At 41.8% G+C, this 18251-nt stretch overlaps 3 protein-coding genes and 2 long non-coding RNA genes across 5 annotated transcripts in view; 3 read left to right on the top strand and 2 right to left on the bottom strand.

Moving 5' to 3' along the window:
• LOC135114757 (vitelline membrane outer layer protein 1 homolog) overlaps nucleotides 1-642 on the top strand; it is a 4737-nt gene extending 4095 nt beyond the window's left edge. The window contains exon 4 of the mRNA XM_064030808.1: nucleotides 328-642. Within this exon, the coding sequence (XP_063886878.1) occupies nucleotides 328-570 (243 nt within the window). The 3' untranslated portion in view covers nucleotides 571-642. The remainder of the gene's footprint in view (nucleotides 1-327) is intronic.
• A 6164-nt stretch (nucleotides 643-6806) lies between these two features.
• Nucleotides 6807-10133, bottom strand: LOC135114756 (vitelline membrane outer layer protein 1 homolog). The gene is made up of 4 exons (XM_064030807.1): nucleotides 9992-10133; nucleotides 9529-9638; nucleotides 8766-8945; nucleotides 6807-7126 (listed from the first exon to the last, which is right to left on the bottom strand). Exons 1-4 carry the CDS (start codon nucleotides 10038-10040, stop codon nucleotides 6881-6883), a joined length of 585 nt encoding a protein of 194 aa, XP_063886877.1. The 5' UTR covers nucleotides 10041-10133; the 3' UTR covers nucleotides 6807-6880.
• Nucleotides 7133-8546, top strand: LOC135114763 (uncharacterized). The gene is made up of 2 exons (XR_010275668.1): nucleotides 7133-7278; nucleotides 7365-8546. It is a non-coding gene; the product is annotated as an uncharacterized LOC135114763 (long non-coding RNA).
• A 12-nt stretch (nucleotides 10134-10145) lies between the features above and the next one.
• Nucleotides 10146-14951, top strand: LOC135114761 (uncharacterized). Its single transcript, XR_010275666.1, has 3 exons — nucleotides 10146-10282; nucleotides 13841-13919; nucleotides 14548-14951. It is a non-coding gene; the product is annotated as an uncharacterized LOC135114761 (long non-coding RNA).
• Nucleotides 14328-18251, bottom strand: part of LOC135114754 (longitudinals lacking protein, isoforms A/B/D/L-like) — a 54835-nt gene continuing 50911 nt past the window's right edge. The window contains exon 6 of the transcript XR_010275663.1: nucleotides 14328-14710. The gene's annotated coding sequence lies outside the window, so the exon portion shown is untranslated. The remainder of the gene's footprint in view (nucleotides 14711-18251) is intronic.

The raw sequence follows: 18251 nt of genomic DNA, 5'->3' as shown, positions 1-18251 counted from the left end.
CATCACCTCGTTTTCTTCGTCTTTCATACACCTCGTTTTCTTTTCGTCTTCCCTGCACCACTTCGTTTTCTTCGTCTTTCTCGCACCACCTCGTTTTCTTCGTCTTCCCTGCACCACCTCGTTTTCTTCGTTTTTCACACACCATCTCGTTTTCTTTTCCTCTTTCCTGCGCCACTTCGTTTTCTTCGTCTTTCCCGTACCACCTCGTTTTCTTCGTCTTTTCTGCATCACCCCGTTTTCTTCGTCTTTCATGCATCACCCCATTTTCTTTGTTTTTCCTGTACCACTTCGTTTTCTTCGTCTTTCTTTCACCGCCTCGCCCCGCAGAGTCAACCAGACCAAGTCCCCTTCACTGATGATACCGCCGCCAACGCTCTGCGCATGTACTGTAGCCAGTCGTCTGATTACCTCGAGTCTCCGGGGAACGAGTGGGGCAGCTGGCTTGAGCCATCCTTCTGCGGGAGTGGCATGGGGGTGTGTGGCCTCACGACCCGCGTGCAGGAGGACCAGGGCATTTTCGGCGACGACACGGCTCTTAATGACGTCCGCTTCCAGTGTTGCGATTTGTAGTGAGGCGGCCCTATGTTTTGCGGAGTGCGGTTGTGTTTATATTGCTCCTGCAGTCAATAAACAGCATTTCTACCTTTCCTTTCCTTGACCTTTGAAGCTGACCTGGATTTGGGTTGGGTGTTAGTGATTTGCCCAAGTGAGGCGCCCCTGGGTAATAAAGGCGTCTTCTATTTACCGTGATCCGTTTCAGATCACTGATTTGGCCGTGCGGCCCGTGTTCTGTGTACATCTTGATCTGGATTTACCCTGATCTGAGTGATCCGGATCATGATTCATGGTGATCTGGGTCCGGAAGTGGGTTATAGCAGACGACACTTGCTGAAGCTGCTGGCGGCGGCCATATTAGCGGCTGAGCAGCCTCTACTGAGGACTTATTCAGGGGAATACACAGCAAGAAAACGGCTGATATGTCTGAGGAACAAAGTGAATGGTAATGAATCGTTGCAGAATGCTACTGTGGGCACAGAATATGAATAGTTGTAGTGACAGGTGCCAGAAACAAGGGAAATATTACAAGCCACACCAAGGCTTGGTTTAGTGGCTTCTGATTATAATTACGTGGCCATTACCACCTCTGTCAACGACTGCATGCTGAAGCAAAGGAAGATAATACTTGTTCAGTCGAAAATAATACATCTCTACTTTGGAAGTGCCTCATTAATGGTGTCAATAGTGTCAGGACGCGGGCCAGGCCAGCCTCACCTTACGTTCGAATATTTTATCATTTTACCATTGTGTACTTCACCACAGCGAGTACTTTCAGCATGGTGTGTGTGAAGAGAGCTTTGAGTGAAAATTTATTATACAACGTTCATGGTCAAACACGGAACCCAGTCTCGTGCTGCCTGGGTAGACATGTGGCTGGGACTTATTGGTGGCCTTCTCGGCCTAACTGCCACAGGAAATGTACATTAGGCTGTAGTCCTCGTTGACACTTCCTTTAGAGCACAGTGGCGACCATCAACAGTCTGCCGCTTGTGACAGCTGGGCAGCGACGTGCTTATGTTGTTATTGTTTTGATCCGTAATGGCCGCGAGCGTTCTTTTTACCATGAGCGAATCAAGATCAGATCCAGATCAGTGATTTAGAGCTGATCAATGTTGTAAATAGAAGACGCCTTAAGAGTGTATGGTTAGATCCTGTAGTCATTAAACAACATTTCTATCGCGTATTTTCTTAAAACAACATTTCTAATTCGTCTTTCCTCGACCTTTGACATTGACCTGGGTTTTGGAATGTTAATGATTTGCCCAAGTGAGGCGCCCCTGGTTGTTGGGGAGTGAGAGAGTGTCTATATTGATCTTATAGTCAATAAACAGCATAAATTCTACTTCGCTTTTCCTCGACCTTGACACTGGCCGGGTTTGAGTGGTGTGTGTTGGTGATTTGGGAGTGTGTGCTAGTGATTTCCCTAAGTGAGGCGCCCCTGAGTGTTACGTTTCGTCCTATACTCAATAAACATTTCTACCTCGCTCTTCCTAGACCTGAGGGTTGGGCGGAGTGCACGGTACGTTAGTGGGTGTTCCCTTTACTGGATTTTTTCTCTTGGGCCGGGGTAATGGGGCGGCGCGTCCACTGTAGCTGGTGGTGGTGGTGGTGGTGGTGGTGGTGGTGGTGGTCGTGACGCGTGAGATCATTATTCACTATTTTTTTTTTTTTAATATTCGTGAGTCAACCTTTTCGGCCTTGTGCTTGAAAGGATATATATATATATATATATATATATATATATATATATATATATATATATATATATATATATATATATATATATATATATATATATATAATTTTTGTTGCCCTTGGCCAGTATCCTTCTTACATAAAAAAAAAAAATATATATATATATATATATATATATATATATATATATATATATATATATATATATATATATATATATATATATATTTTTTTTTTTTTTTTTTTTTTTTTTTTTTTTTTTTTAATGTAGGAAGGACACTGGCCAAGGGCAACAAAAATCTAATAAAAAAAAAATGCCCACTGAAATGCCAGTCCCATAAAAGGGTCAAAGCAGTGGTCAAAAATTGGTGAATAAGTGTCTTGAAACCTCCCTCTTGAAGGAATTCAAGTCATAGGAAGGTGGAAATACAGAAGCAGGCAGGGAGTTCCAGAGTTTACCAGAGAAAGGGATGAATGATTGAGAATACTGGTTAACTCTTGCGTTAGAGAGGTGGACAGAATAGGGGTGAGAGAAAGAAGAAAGTCTTGTGCAGCGCGGCCAAGGAAGGAGGGGAGGCATGCAGTTAGCAAGATCAGAAGAGCAGTTAGCATGAAAATAGCGGTAGAAGACAGCTAGATATGCAACATTGCGGCGGTGAGAGAGAGGCTGAAGACAGTCAGTTAGAGGAAAGGAGTTGATGAGACGAAAAGCTTTTGATTCCACCCTGTCTAGAAGAGCAGTATGAGTGGAACCCCACCCAGACATGTGAAGCATTCTCCATACATGGACGGATAAGGCCCTTGTACAGAGTTAGCAGCTGGGGAGGTGAGAAAAACTGGCGGAGACGTCTCAGAACACCTAACTTCATAGAAGCTGTTTTAGCTAGAGATGAGATGTGAAGTTTCCAGTTCAGATTATAAGTAAAGGACAGACCGAGGATGTTCAGTGTAGAAGAGGGGGACAGATGAGTGTCATTGAAGAAGAGGGGATAGTTGTCTGGATGGTTGTGTCGAGTTGATAGATGGAGGAATTGAGTTTTTGAGGCATTGAACAATACCAAGTTTGCTCTGCCCCAATCAGAAATTTTAGAAAGATCAGAAGTCAGGCGTTCTGTGGCTTCCCTGCGTGATATGTTTACCTCCTGAAGGGTTGGACGTCTATGAAAAGACGTGGAAAAGTGCAAGGTGGTATCATCAGCGTAGGAGTGGATAGGACAAGAAGTTTGGTTTAGAAGATCATTAATGAATAATAAGAAGAGAGTGGGTGACAGGACAGAACCCTGAGGAACACCACTGTTAATAGATTTAGGAGAAGAACAGTGACCGTCTACCACAGCAGCAATAGAACGGTCAGAAAGGAAACTTGAGATGAAGTTACAGAGAGAAGGATAGAAACCGTAGGAGGGTAGTTTGGAAATCAAAGCTTTGTGCCAGACTCTATCAAAAGCTTTTGATATGTCCAAGGCAACAGCTAAAGTTTCACCAAAATCTCTAAAAGAGGATGACCAAGACTCAGTAAGGAAAGCCAGAAGATCACCAGTAGAGCGGCCTTGACGGAACCCATACTGGCGATCAGATAGAAGGTTGTGAAGTGATAGATGTTTAAGAATCTTCCTGTTGAGGACAGATTCAAAAACTTTAGATACGCAGGAAATTAAAGCAATAGGACGGTAGTTTGAGGGATTAGAACGGTCACCCTTTTTAGGAACAGGTTGAATGTAGGCAAACTTCCAGCAAGAAGGAAAGGTAGATGTTGACAGACAGAGCTGATAGAGTTTGACTAGGCAAGGTGCAAGCACGGAGGCACAGTTTCGGAGAACAATAGGACGGACCCCATCAGGTCCATAAGCCTTCCGAGGGTTTAGGCCAGCGAGGGTATGGAAAACATCATTGCGAAGAATTTTAATAGGTGGCATGAAGTAGTCAGAGGGTGGAGGAGAGGGAGGAACAAGCCCAGAATCGTCCAAGGTAGAGTTTTTAGCAAAGGTTTGAGCAAAGAATTCAGCTTTAGAAATAGATGTGATAGCAGTGGTGCCTTCTGGTTGAAGTAGAGGAGGGAAAGAAGAAGAAGCAAAGTTATTGGAGATATTTTTGGCTAGATGCCAGAAATCACGAGGGGAGTTAGATCTTGAAAGGTTTTGACATTTTCTGTTAATGAAGGAGTTTTTGGCTAGTTGGAGAACAGACTTGGCATGGTTCCGGGCAGAAATATAAAGTGCATGAGGTTCTGGTGATGGAAGGCTTAAGTACCTTTTGTGGGCCACCTCTCTATCATGTATAGCACGAGAACAAGCTGTGTCAAACCAAGGTTTAGAAGGTTTAGGACGAGAAAAAGAGTGAGGAATGTACGCCTCCATGCCAGACACTATCACCTCTGTTATGCGCTCACCACACAAAGACGGGTCTCTGACACGGAAGCAGTAGTCATTCCAAGGAAAATCAGCAAAATACCTCCTCAGGTCCCCCCAACTAGCAGAGGCAAAACGCCAGAGGCACCTTCGCTTAGGGGGATCCTGAGGAGGGATTGGAGTGATAGGACAAGATAAAGATATGAGATTGTGATCGGAGGAGCCCAACGGAGAAGAAAGGGTGACAGCATAAGCAGAAGGATTAGAGGTCAGGAAAAGGTCAAGAATGTTGGGCGTATCTCCAAGACGGTCAGGAATACGAGTAGGGTGTTGCACCAATTGCTCTAGGTCATGGAGGATAGCAAAGTTGTAGGCTAGTTCACCAGGATGGTCAGTGAAGGGATAGGAAAGCCAAAGCTGGTGGTGAACATTGAAGTCTCCAAGAATGGAGATCTCTGCAAAAGGGAAGAGGGTCAGAATGTGCTCCACTTTGGAAGTTAAGTAGTCAAAGAATTTCTTATAGTCAGAGGAGTTACGAGAGAGGTATACAGCACAGATAAATTTAGTATGAGAGTGACTCTGTAGTCGTAGCCAGATGGTGGAAAACTCGGAAGATTCAAGAGCGTGGGCACGAGAGCAGGTTAAGTCATTGCGCACATAAACGCAGCATCCAGCTTTGGATCGAAAATGAGGATAGAGAAAGTAGGAGGGAACAGAAAAGGGGCTACAGTCAGTTGCCTCAGACACCTGAGTTTCAGTGAGGAAAAGAAGATGAGGTTTAGAAGAGGAGAGGTGGTGTTCTATAGATTGAAAATTAGATCTTAGACCGCGAATGTTTCAGAAGTTAATGAAGAAAAAGTTGAGGGGGGTGTCAAGACACTTGGGGTCGTCGACAGAAAGGCAGTCCGACCTGGGGACATTTATGGTCCCCTCCCCAGATGGGGACTCCGAGGCTGGTGTAGGAATCGCCATGATGATTTTAAAATTTTTGAGTGAAGGGTGTGTGTGTTATTAGGTGCTTGTAGTTTTGTGTGGAGGAAGAGAGTTGTCTTTAGAGGGCAGGCTGTGACTACCCCCTTGTGTTGTGAGACACAAAGGGAAACGTTCAGTGAGGTCACAGCTGGGTTTAATGATAAGTTCACAGCACCCCCTGAACAGTGCTTTAGACCTCACTGGGAGTAATTATCGTTTCGGCAGGTGTCTACTGCCTCCTCCTATATATATATATATATATATATATATATATATATATATATATATATATATATATATATATATATATATATATATATATATATATAGAGTATTTAATATTTTCCCCTTTTTTTGTTTGTTCTTTGTTTTCTGTTTTTTTTTTTTTTTTGCTTCGTTTCCCCTCAAAAATACATGAAAAATATAAAAGTTCTTTCTCCATGTTTGTTTTTCTTCACTTTTTTCCCATTTTTTTTTTTTTTTTTTTTAATCTTGGCGAGGGCGAAACATTCTCGACATTGCCTGAAAGGATGAAGAAAATAAATAGAATAAATGAAGGAATGATAAAATAAGATAAAATAAATAAATAAACAAACGAAAAAAATAAAGTAGATAAACAACAAATAAATGAACAAATAAATAAAATAAAAAAGTAAAATGAAATAAAAAAAATAAAAAAAAAGTTCTCAATATTTCACGTTCCACTTTACCACAATTAGAACACACACACTAAATACAAACAAACAAACACACAAACAGACAAACAAACAAACAGACTAAAAATAAGCAAACAAACATATACCCTAAAAATAAACAAACAAACAAACACCTGATTCATAACAATTTCTTTCACTCGACAAAACTACCTTCACCAAAGAAAGCGTGAATTGAAACCATAAACTTTTGTCCCACCTTGAGCTCTCATCGCGGCGCGTCAGGTGGGGCGGGACAGGTGACACGTGACAGATTTATTGCAGGTGATCCTCGGAAGACGCCGCGGGGATCGATACCTGAGCCATACGTGTCCTGCCCTCCTGATTGCTGAGTGAGAGACGAGTTTCTTCCACTTTTATGAATTTATTTGTTTGTCTGCTTGTTTATTTATTTATTTATTTATTTATTTATTTATTTATTTACTTCCTTATTTTTATGCATCAAGGAGACTGGATGGACTTTTCTTTTCTTTCTTTCTTTATTTATTTATTTGTTTATTTATTTGGAAAAATAAGTAAATAAACAAATGCTGTTTATTGACTGCAGGAGCAATATAAACACAACCCTACTCCGCAAAACATAGGGCCGCCTCACTAGGGCAAATCGCAACACAGGAAGCGGACGTCATTAAGAGCCGTGTCGTCGCCGAAAGTGCCCTGGTCCTCCTCTACGAGGGTCATGAGGCCACACACCCCCATGCCACTCCTGCAGAAGGATGGCTCAAGCCAACTGCCCCACTTGTTCCCCGGAGACTCGAGGTAATCAGACGTCTGGCGACAGTACATGCGCAGAGCGTTGGCGGCGGTATCATCAGTGAGGGAGCCTTGGTCTGGTTGACTCTGCGGGGCGAGGCGGTGAAAGAAAGACGAAGAAAACGAAGTGGTACAGGAAAAACAAAGAAAATGGGGTGATGCATGAAAGACGAAGAAAACGGGGTGATGCAGGAAAGACGAAGAAAACGAGGTGGTACGGGAAAGACGAAGAAAACGAAGTGGCGCAGGAAAGAGGAAAAGAAAACGAGATGGTGTGTGAAAGACGAAGAAAACGAGGTGGTGTGTGAAAAACGAAGAAAACGAGGTGGTGCGAGAAAGACGAAGAAAACGAAGTGGTGCAGGGAAGACGAAAAGAAAACGAGGTGTATGAAAGACGAAGAAAACGAGGTGGTGCATGAAAAACGAAGAAAACGAAGTGGTACAAGAAAGACGAAGAAAATGAAGCAGTGCGTGAAAGACAATGAAAATTGGGTGGTGCAGGAAAGAAGAAGAAAACGAGGTAGTGCAGGAAACACGAAGAAAACGAGAAAAGTGCAAAGGTCACAGCCATTCTTACATTTCTGTGGATGCCTTACTCGAGTTATCACTGTTGTCATTACTCTTATAGTACTGAAACTGGATTTTTTTTTTTATCATGATTAGTCTGATTCTCCGGGATGTTTTCGTATTAATGATACAAACATTCCTGTCGCTTAAGTGTCATTAGAATCAAGAAAACACCTTTGAAAACTATCATTGCTAAAAATAATCGAGTTAGGACGCCTTTGTGATTAAGAAAGTGGCATATTCAAGTTGTCTGAAAGCAAAATTAAGATCAAGACGCAAATCCGTACCCCTATCTCAGCAGGGAATATACTCTCATTACCCAGCCTGTCTCTCCCACACACAGCACTGGGACGCTCACACTGTAACACATTCGCCTTTCCGCTCCACCACCACACTGCAGCTCCATTACATCTCATCCACTGCAATTCCACAACACCACGCACCACTGCAACACCACAGTGACGACACCACAGAACAGAACACCGTAAACACTGACACCAAAGACACTACAAAAGTTGAAAGATAAATTTTAAAATATAACACCACGGCAACTAAAGGATACCACAAAATGTTGTTACTTAAACACCAGAAAATAAAGACAACACCACAAAGGTTACTAAAACACCACTGAAACTCGATATAATATTATAAAAAAAGTAACCAAAACCGCACATAAATAAAAAAAACATAAAAGTTATTTAATATTATTTAAAAAAGTAACCAAAACCGCACATAAATAAAAAAAAACGTAAAAGTTATTTAAACGCCAGAAAAAAAAAAAACAGGACAACTATTAAAACACCCCAGTAATTCAAAACAATACCACGAAAGTTACTAAAACACCAAAGAAATAACAAGACACCAGAGAGAGAGAGAGAGAGAGAGAGAGAGAGAGAGAGAGAGAGAGAGAGAGAGAGAGAGAGAGAGAGAGAGAGAGAGAGAGAGAGAGAGAGAGAGAGAGAGAGAGAGAGAGAGAAACAGTCATAAAAGAAAACAACAAGTCAACTAAAAAAAAAAGAAAAAAACACACCAGAGAAAAAAAAGCAACAATTTTAGAAGACAAAAACAACACAACACTCAATAAAAGCAACACCACGACCACACAACACCAGCCAAAACCCAATCCCAATACGAAGCCAAACGATAGACACTGCTATACCTTCAGGTTGTACCCATAGAGGAAATCCCCTTCATCACAGGAATACACGCCTGTCCAGGAGCCGCGGTTCATGGTGGAGGAAGTGACGTTGCCAGTGGGCTCCCCTGCCGCGTTGTAGCAGTAGAGCCTGATGGCGTTAACGCTCGTGTCGTCATCCACGCCCCAGTGCTGCTTTTCCACCTACGAGGCAGTGAGTGGGAGAAGGAAAGATGGAGATAGAGTTTGAGATAGAGATGCAGGAATGAGATAAGGTGAGTGGTATGAGTGACTTTTCTCTCTCTCTCTCTCTCTCTCTCTCTCTCTCTCTCTCTCTCTCTCTCTCTCTCTCTCTCTCTCTCTCTCTCTCTCTCTCTCTCGATCCTTGATGTGACGGACGAAAAGGGATATGGGGAAAAATGAGATAGCACCAAAGAAAAGTAAAAATGGAGATAAAATTCCAGGAGCCGAATGAAAAATATCTCCACAAAGCGACCAGAAAGGATAGACTCGACTCATCTCCTGCTGGCGATAAGGCAGGAGCGAGGAGAGGGAGGAAACAGGAGGGCAGGAGCGAGGAGAGGGAGGGAATAGGAGGGCAGGAGCGAGGAGAGGGAGGGAACAGGAGGGTAGGAGCCAGGAGAGAGAGGGAACAGGAAGACAGGGAGAGAAGAGATGGATGGAACAAGCTGGCAGGGAGAGAAGGGAGGAAGAAACAGGCGGGCAGGAAAGAGGAGAGGAGGAAGGACATGTCAAACCTTGGCATCCTCGCCCCTCAGGCCCTCACCTTGAGCTCGAAAGCCCTGGCGTAGGACCCCACAGGACAAGCCTCAGTCGCCCCCCAGAAGCCCAGGAAGGTCGCTCCTAGGGAGTGAATGAAGTCGTCTGGGCTGTACGCTGTCAGGAGAGCCGGGATTGGGTCATGGCGCTATAACAGCGAGGTCTTAAAGCGCTATTTCTCTTGCTAAAAAAAAGATTTACTGAGTCATGGCGCCACAACAGCAAGGCCTTGATGTGCTGCTTTTCCTTCCAAGAGTAATGGCGCTTCACAAACGAGGTCAAAATAGCGTTACCTCTCCAAGAACTGAGGCGTAGCGTAGCAAAACAACGGGATCAAATAGCGCCACTTGTACTGACAGACTGAGTGGGTCATGGGAGCAATATATTATCTTTTTATCTTGCTTTCTATGCCTTAGCTAGACTCTGGCGGTTAAAAGTAATAATTCACGTTATTTATTGGCTCTACCCACCTAGAGAGGGCGCCGCGAGGGCGAGGGCGAGGACTGCGAGGAGCAGCATGGTGAGGAGCAGGCAGCACACACGCGTGGATCAATCAGAGAAGAGAGTTCATATTCCTCCCTCTATATAAACTTCGGGGTCTGGTTTCCCTTATCTGGACAACCTCCCCTCCCCACCCAGCCCGCCTCCACCAATGTAATCTGCCGCACTGCAACACATCCGTAATGCCCCGAACACGTGACATTTGAGGAGGGTAATAACGCGTTTCCTAGGTGAATAGACGCCTTCAGTCAACATCACAGGTAATTTCAAGATGCAAGACGCAATTACCTGCTTTAAGATGATGAGGAAAGCAGCGGATAAAAGAGAGGGAAATTGACGGGAAAGGGACAGACTGAGAGCGTAGTAATGAAAGGAGAGAAAAATATATATAATTAAAACACACTATTATGTAATCTAGGTGCGGGAAGACACAACCTCCACCTCATCTGTCTCCTCCCACGCCTCCCCTCCCTTGTCCCCCACCTATCCCGGACCCTTTCCCCCCCGGTCCTTCTTTATCATCACGCCAGCTGGTCTTTCGCGCGATCATGAAAATATGGAGACGAAGAGAGAGAGAGAGAGAGAGAGAGAGAGAGAGAGAGAGAGAGAGAGAGAGAGAGAGAGAGAGAGAGAGAGAGAGAGAGAGAGAGATACTATTTTGTCCTTCAAGAAAATTACTGCACCCCCCAACACACACACTATTCTTCACCCTCATTCTTATTTCACTGCGTCTTTCTATCAATATCATGCAACTCTGCCTGACAAGAGCTTATCGTGGCAACATCTGTCTTTCCACACACTGTGCATCAGCCCCGTCGATGACCCGTCTTTCTCTCACCCACGTATATCTTTCTCCTTCCCCCAACACGACCTCTTCATCTTATTCTATTTTCCTCCCTCCTCCTCTTCTCTCTAGTGTATTTTCTCTCCATATTGTTTTCTTTCTCTCATCTTATGCGTTTGTATCCTCCTTACTTATCTCAATCTCAGATCGTTCCCTTCCCTTTTTTTTCCCCTCTTCGCTCTTCCTTCACTCCAATCAACTCTTCTCTCCCTCATATCGTTTTCTTTTTCCTATGCATCCCTCCCTCTCCTCCACCATCATAATGCACTCTTCCGTTCCCCATATCGTTTTCTCTCTCTCTCTCTCTCTCTCTCTCTCTCTCTCTCTCTCTCTCTCTCTCTCTCTCTCTCTCTCTCTCTCTCTCCAAGATTCTGCTTCATCCTACTCTCTTCTTCCTTATCATGTTTTCTCCTAATACACGCCTCTTCCCTAAGTTCGCTCTCTTTCTTCAATATCCTTCCTCATGTCATCCTGTCCTCTCCCTCATCCTTCTCCGTTCACTCCAGATTACGAACTATTTTCTAAAACCTCATTATCTCCTTGCACTTGAACTGTTTTTTAAAGGTCACGTACATGATTAGTCGCGTTCTCATGGGTGTTTTTCCCACTGGTGACTGGTGACGTAGAGTACTTATGAAACTGTCACTCGTATCATGAAAACACCCTTGGTAACTCCAGCAACCTCCACCAGAGCGGCTGTGTTGAAAGGAGTGGAGATAAACGCAAGAAATGTTTACGAATAGGAGTCAATGTAGTAAACTTTAGGGTGTTAAGTCCAAATGTTACCCTTTCACTGCGAGGTGCAACAATCCAAAGCACTAGAGGCAATGCACGTACTCTTTATAAGGTTACACAAGAAAGAAAGCATAAAGAGAATATATTTTGCAATTTCTAGTCAGTACGATGTTTGAAGGAGGCTGCAGAACAAGAAGGGATGTCCCAGAGTTAGTTGTCTCAGTGTCGGCGAATAAGGAAAGGTGTACCAAATAGCAGGGAGAGAATTATTATTCTCTCTGGTGATAAGGAGACTGAGAAACCGCCCATCCCTCTCTCTCTCTCTCTCTCTCTCTCTCTCTCTTTCTCTCTCTCTCTTTCTCTTTGGTGTTTAATACGAGAATTTAGGGGGATTTCTGGGGAGGATTTTTTGTTTACTGATGATATTTGGGGAGAATTTCATACTTCTAGGGATATCTGGGGAGGATTTCTTAATTTGTGGGATTTCTGGGGAGAATTTCTTATTTTGAGGGATTTCTGGGGAGGATTTCTTATTTTGGGGATTTCTGGGGAGGATTTCTTAATTTGAGGGATTTCTGGGGAGGATTTCTTATTTTTGGGGATTTCTGGGGAGGATTTCTTATTTCTGGGGATTTCTGGGGAGGATTTCTTATTTTGGGGGATTTCTGGGGAGGATTTCTTAATTTGAGGGATTTCTGGGGAGGATTTCTTATTCTGGGGGATTTCTGGGGGATTTCTTATTTCGGGGGATTTCTGGGGAGGATTTCTAATTTTGGGGGATTTCTGGGGAGGATTTCTTATTTTGGGGGATTTCTGGGGAGGATTTCTTATTTTGGGGGATTTCTGGGAAGGATTTCTTATTTTGGGGGATTTCTGGTAGGAATTTTTTCTTGCAGGTTTTTAAGGAGGATTTATTTTCTGGAGATTTTTAAGATAAGATAAGATAATTTATTCATCAAGTTGTAATACAAAATGTAATACAAATGAAATTCATTTTGGCTTAAGAGCTCCCTAGTAGTTGCTTATACATAACATTAAAAAGTAAATAAAATCATTAAAACAATAAAACAATAAAACATTAAGAAAGGAGTCATTACATGGGCTATCTTATACATGCAATATCGGGCTATTTCTGCCCTCATCATGAACCATCACATACAGTAACCATGAATACTTAAATCTAAAAATTACAGTGATGATAGATGATTGAAAAGGAGAATGCTTTTAGGTACAAATGACTTCCTATATCTGTCAGTACGCTGCATGGGCAGAGCCAACCTTCTACCAGATTTTAGATATGTGTAACAGTTATGTAGCGGATGAGTGATATCTTTCATTATCCTGTCCACTTGTTTCATTGTACCTGTCTGATAGAGCTTATCTAATGATATGGTCTGTGCACCTAATTTTCCTGCCTTCTTAGCAATCCTTCCCAGCTTACTTTTATCTTTACAGGTAAGCTTTCCATAACAGGCAGTGATCGAAAAGTTTAGGACTGGTTCCAACAATGATTTGTAGAATAGGCTAATGATCACTTTATCTTCATGTAAGTTGCTTTCTTATTTTGGGAATATTTCTAGGGATTTTCTAAGGATTTTTCTCAGGATTTCTTGTTTCTTTTCTTTTTTTTATTTTTGGGGATATTTTACTTTATGAGGATTTCCAGGGAGGATTTTTTTCATTTTGGGGGATTTCTCAGAGACTGGTCTTGGCCATGTCCAGTCAACCATCAGCCTCATAAACATTTAAATAAATAAACAAATAAAAAACTACAAAAAAAATAAAAAATTAAAAAATTAACAAAAAAAGAAGACAGTAAGGCAGAACTGTGGTCTGCCAAGAGCCACTTTTCAGGGCCAGTTTCATTATGCAGCATCACTGGGGAGGGTAAGAGGAGGGGGGCATAAAATTCAGGTCTAAGGGAAAAGACCCAAAATACAATTCACAATGGAAATCCCTGGAGGTGAACAACACTCACCTCCCACTGGGTTTAGAATACAGGACCCTTGCTCTTCAATAATTTCAAGGGCACCGATTGTATGTGACTTCCCCAATGCACATTAAAGCAAGCCATCAACCAAAAAAAAAAAAAAAAAAAAATTCATAGGGTTGTTTTAATCATCAACACACTGCACTGAGGAGAGAAGGGAAGAGTCACCAGGTATGAAGTGGGTAAGTAATCATCAGTAGTTTTCATTTATTTTTTCATCCTCAATTTTTTTTTTTTTTTTTTTCCCAGTTTGAGCAATGGGATTTCATAAAAGGTAAATGTGTCCCCATGGCATCTGGAAAATTAATCGTCACTGGAAGCCGCACAGGTGAGTAAGCCACAGCACAGCCAGGTTAGGGTGCAAAGTAAATCAACTGCCGTATTTTTTGTTTGTTTTTTCTTCTTTTTTAAGGCTTGGTTGGTTGTGGAAATGAGGAGGAGAGAGAGAGAGAGAGAGAGAGAGAGAGAGAGAGAGAGAGAGAGAGAGAGAGAGAGAGAGAGAGAGAGAGAGAGAGAGAGAGAGAGAGAGAGAGAGAGAGAGAGAGAGAGAGAGAGAGAGAGAGAGAGAGAGAGAGAGAGAGAGAGAGAGAGAGAGAGAGAGAGAGAGAGAGAGAGAGAGAGAGAGAGAGAGAGAGAGAGAGAGAGAGAGAGAGAGAGAGAGAGAGAGAGAGAGAGAGAGAGAGAGAGAGAGAGAGAGAGAGAGAGAGAGAGAGAGAGAGAGAGAGAGAGAGAGAGAGAGAGAGAGAGAGAGAGAGAGAGAGAGAGAGAGAGAGAGAGAGAGAGAGAGAGAGAGAGAGAGAGAGAGAGAGAGAGAGAGAGAGAGAGAGAGAGAATCAGAAAAACTACTATTCCTTGGGTCTCTCAAAATAATTATTACTACTACTACTACTATTACTACTACTACTCCTACTACTACTACTACTGCTACTACTACAACTACTCCTACTGCTCCTCAGGTCTCAGGTAATGATAACCAAGCACTGCACGCTCACCTGGACTCCTCTGCAGCACCTCAGTCTCTTGCTTCACTCTCCTCTGGAACTCTGTGACATCACCAAGTATGTACCAGACTTCAACACCTCTGCTGGACAGTGAAGAAAGGTCACACACAAATGGTCCCTGTAATAAATAGCTGTTGATTAAAAGGAAGATAGTAACATACATATTCACACATACACATGATTGGTGTGACCTTTCATTTTGTACACTACTGTGAGAAGTTGTAAGAACATAAAACTTTATAACCACTTAGCATCTCAACATATTAAGTCTGTAATTTGGTAATGTATGTGTGTAGTATGTGTATTAGTTATATTAACCCTTTGACTGTTAATGCCACATATAATTTTATTTTTAGCAATCCCAGGCAATTTTACTTACCAAAAATTAAGATGCAATTACTGAACAACTTTACTAGATCTTCAATGATACCTTTCGGTGTGAGTCTAGTCCTTCAAAACCCTCATCTAAACTTATTTAAAACTGTAGTATCAAGGTGAGAAGCAGCTGTAGCTGTCAAAGGATTAATGCATATAAAGGAATGTGCATTTTATATTCTACTTTATGATTGAGCTGTATGCCAGAATGAAGTCTATATTATATAAAGTTATCTTCTATCATATAAGAAGAGAAGGGAATCTGAAGGAAGCCATCAGGCAAAAACATGACAGTCTCTGAAGTAATCATAATTTAATAATGATATTTCCCCTTATGGGGCTGAATGGTTTGAGTCTGCCACTGTCTATGGTCTCTGGCTACATTATGAATACAGGATGAAATGCACAAGTCTGGAAATGAAGGAGACACAGTTTATGAATCTTTGCCTCTCACATCACATCTACTTGTTTCTTATCTGGGAAGAACACAATAGAGTTTTTACCTTGGTCAGTCTCCTCAATACATAAGAAAATAAACTAAATTAAACAAAAGAAGTTGTCCAAAGTAATATCATAATGTATAAAATATCTGATGCAAGAAAAGCATTTATTGGGTAAATGCCTCCATCCATTACATCCCAATTCTTCTTGGTCTATGAGGAACTATTAACATAAAGCAGTTCTCTAGTCCATAAGTTCATTTCTCTTCAATCTGCAGACACAAAATTCCCTGGACTTTGTGACATTACTACTCAGGCAGCTGTTCACTTTGAATAACCTGCATTTTGATGAGCTGTAAAAATTGAATTGCTTCCCAAAGATGAGTAATAATATAGCAAGGATCTATGTTTATAAAAATGACTTTATTTTTCGTTCGGTCTTACCATTACATATAAATACGCAAAGTCCTTAAGAGTTACAACATGGATGGCTTGGGAGCACCAGAGCAAGTGGCCAGCTCTGGTGCCCAATGGAACACTAAACACTATAAAAATACCTAAAAAATATGTAAAAAATGGAGAATTGAGCAAAAATCAAAAGAAAAGCAACTTGGAGTGAGCATTGGGTCTCCTGGTACGACTGGTTCGTGGACGACACAAGTCAACTTAACTCTACGTACAATAAATTAAAGTAACACAGTAGCGGCACACATTAAAAACTACCACAGATCATTGGAACACAGAGTGAATATTGAGCAGGGAAATGAGCATTGATGTTCCTTGGGCGGTGGGCCTGTGAGGGGATCGTGTGTATTGAGCAGTGTGTGGCTGAACAGGGCAGCCTGTAGCCTCTAGTCATCAGTACCTTTGTCCTGTTTCAACTTTGGACTATTGTTTTGGCAATCTTGGCCCTTAAGCAACACTTTTTAGCATCCTAGGTCCCTCGATCCACACAGGACTTTTACATTCATCCTAAACAGTTTTTTTGGCAATATTACAGTAGAGATACCTAGTAGAGATACCTATCACACTCTATCCTGCAACTTCCTGCAGTGATAAGTGTACTTTGAGATCATAAAACATCCTTCGGGCCAAACAACCCACGTGGCTGTACTCTCAACGCCCTTACGTATCAAGGCGACCGTCTGGCACTGGTTGCCTTGCCTCGTCATTACACTGGCACCTTGCATTCTTCTCGATCTGCATCTTAACATACTTGACCAATGTGCATCTCACCATTCTAGGCCGTCATATGAAAACAGTCCATCTCCTCTCAGCGTACTAACACACTTAGACGTCACGCAACTGTTTCTCAGCCACAGTCACAGTCCATGTACTACTTGCTTTACGTAACGACATTCTGCATCATTTTACAACCTATTTTGATATATGTACGTACATATCAGAACTACCAAGAAAATATTTTGACATGGACTTGCATTAGATTCAATTTCTGCACCTTAAAATGGAAGCTTTCTGTAGGTCATAGAAAAGTTGAACATTTAGTAATACTAAAAAAATCCATCTCATGTACTGCACAAGACTGATTATTCTACATTACTTATTACACCTGCGCCTCTTTCATCCCTCGTCATCAGGTAATCTTATCACCTACAACCTCCGTTGTGGCACAAACATCTTAACACTCTTACTATTGCATAAACATCATAATATAAAAAGATCTCATCCTAGAACCTTGCAGCCTTAGTTATGGTGAAGACACAGCTGTATGCACTTTGCTATGATACAAACACCTCTGAAGGTCATTGCTATAATTATACACACAATTCTTACCATCAGACAACACAGTTACAAGCTAACCTCAAAATCTTGGCACCTTCCTAAGCAGAACACTAACAAAATAAATTCCTATGAGTTCTAGCACTAATCTTACTGGAAGCTGTAAAAAAGGACATGTGTTTGCACTTGAATATCGGTAAGCTTATCTGGCCTTTGTCGTCTGTATTAAAAAACCATCTGCTATAAAAATATAAGAATACTAGTTATTGTCACATCTTGTTCTTTGAAAAATACTGATAAAATACAAATGAAAAACTATACAATAAAAATCATTTGTGCTAGGATCAGCTACACTAGAAAAGAATAAATTAAGAAGTTCATAAATTAACACAGAAATATTAGAGGCACACCAGGAACCTCCTCCTCCAGGATGGGAAGGGATGTAAATGCCATGAGTCAGCCCCCCCATGCCACACTCCCTCCACACAACACCTGCTTTTGTAACTTTAATGCATACATGAAGGAACGTACATGTGTGCGTGTGTGTGTGTATGTTTGTGTATGTGCATATGTGTGCAAGTAATTATCAGTGTATTCATTTCCACGATGACTTTCAACAGGTATGTCTAAATCTCATCAAAATCCTAATTAGTGCAGGAAATGAGGTAGCTGGTGATGATGATTTGTATTGTCAATACTTATATGATGAGGTGAGTATCAGGAGCGATACGACTCAATGTGACTAATAATTACCTTCCAAAATGGCATGACTCAATCACTACGCTGATGATCATGATGTTCGCTACTTTTAAAGACGGTCTGTTCAGGTTAGTGAGGAGTGTAAGATATCCCTCCTGCCTCTGATGAATGCCACTTGTCAAATGATGGATATCCTAATGTCATTCTTTCCCTCCAAGCTAACGTGAACAGACTAGAGATAACTGCAAGTACTGTGGCATTTCCCTATAAATATGCCAGTAAAAAATTAACTCACAAGGTTTTATCAACACTACAAGCTGCATCCTTTAGGAAACACTTGGCGAAATTACATCTTAACGTTTCATCTTGAGACACATCATGATTCTAACACATCTCATTTTTCTT

The sequence above is a fragment of the Scylla paramamosain genome, chromosome 28, assembly GCF_035594125.1.
Source record: "Scylla paramamosain isolate STU-SP2022 chromosome 28, ASM3559412v1, whole genome shotgun sequence".
Taxonomy (NCBI): Eukaryota; Metazoa; Arthropoda; class Malacostraca; order Decapoda; family Portunidae; genus Scylla; species Scylla paramamosain.
This window is presented reverse-complemented; position numbering and strand designations above follow the sequence as displayed.

Excerpts from the sequence above, each read along its gene's own strand:
- LOC135114756 (XM_064030807.1), bottom strand. The coding sequence starts at position 10,040 with ATGCTGCTCCTCGCAGTCCTCGCCCTCGCCCTCGCGGCGCCCTCTCTA. Across the intron at positions 8,946-9,528 it reads CCAGGGCTTTCGAGCTCAAG|GTGGAAAAGCAGCACTGGGG; the intron begins GTGAGGGCCTGA and ends ACTGCCTCGTAG. Across the intron at positions 7,127-8,765 it reads TCTATGGGTACAACCTGAAG|AGTCAACCAGACCAAGGCTC; the intron begins GTATAGCAGTGT and ends CTCGCCCCGCAG.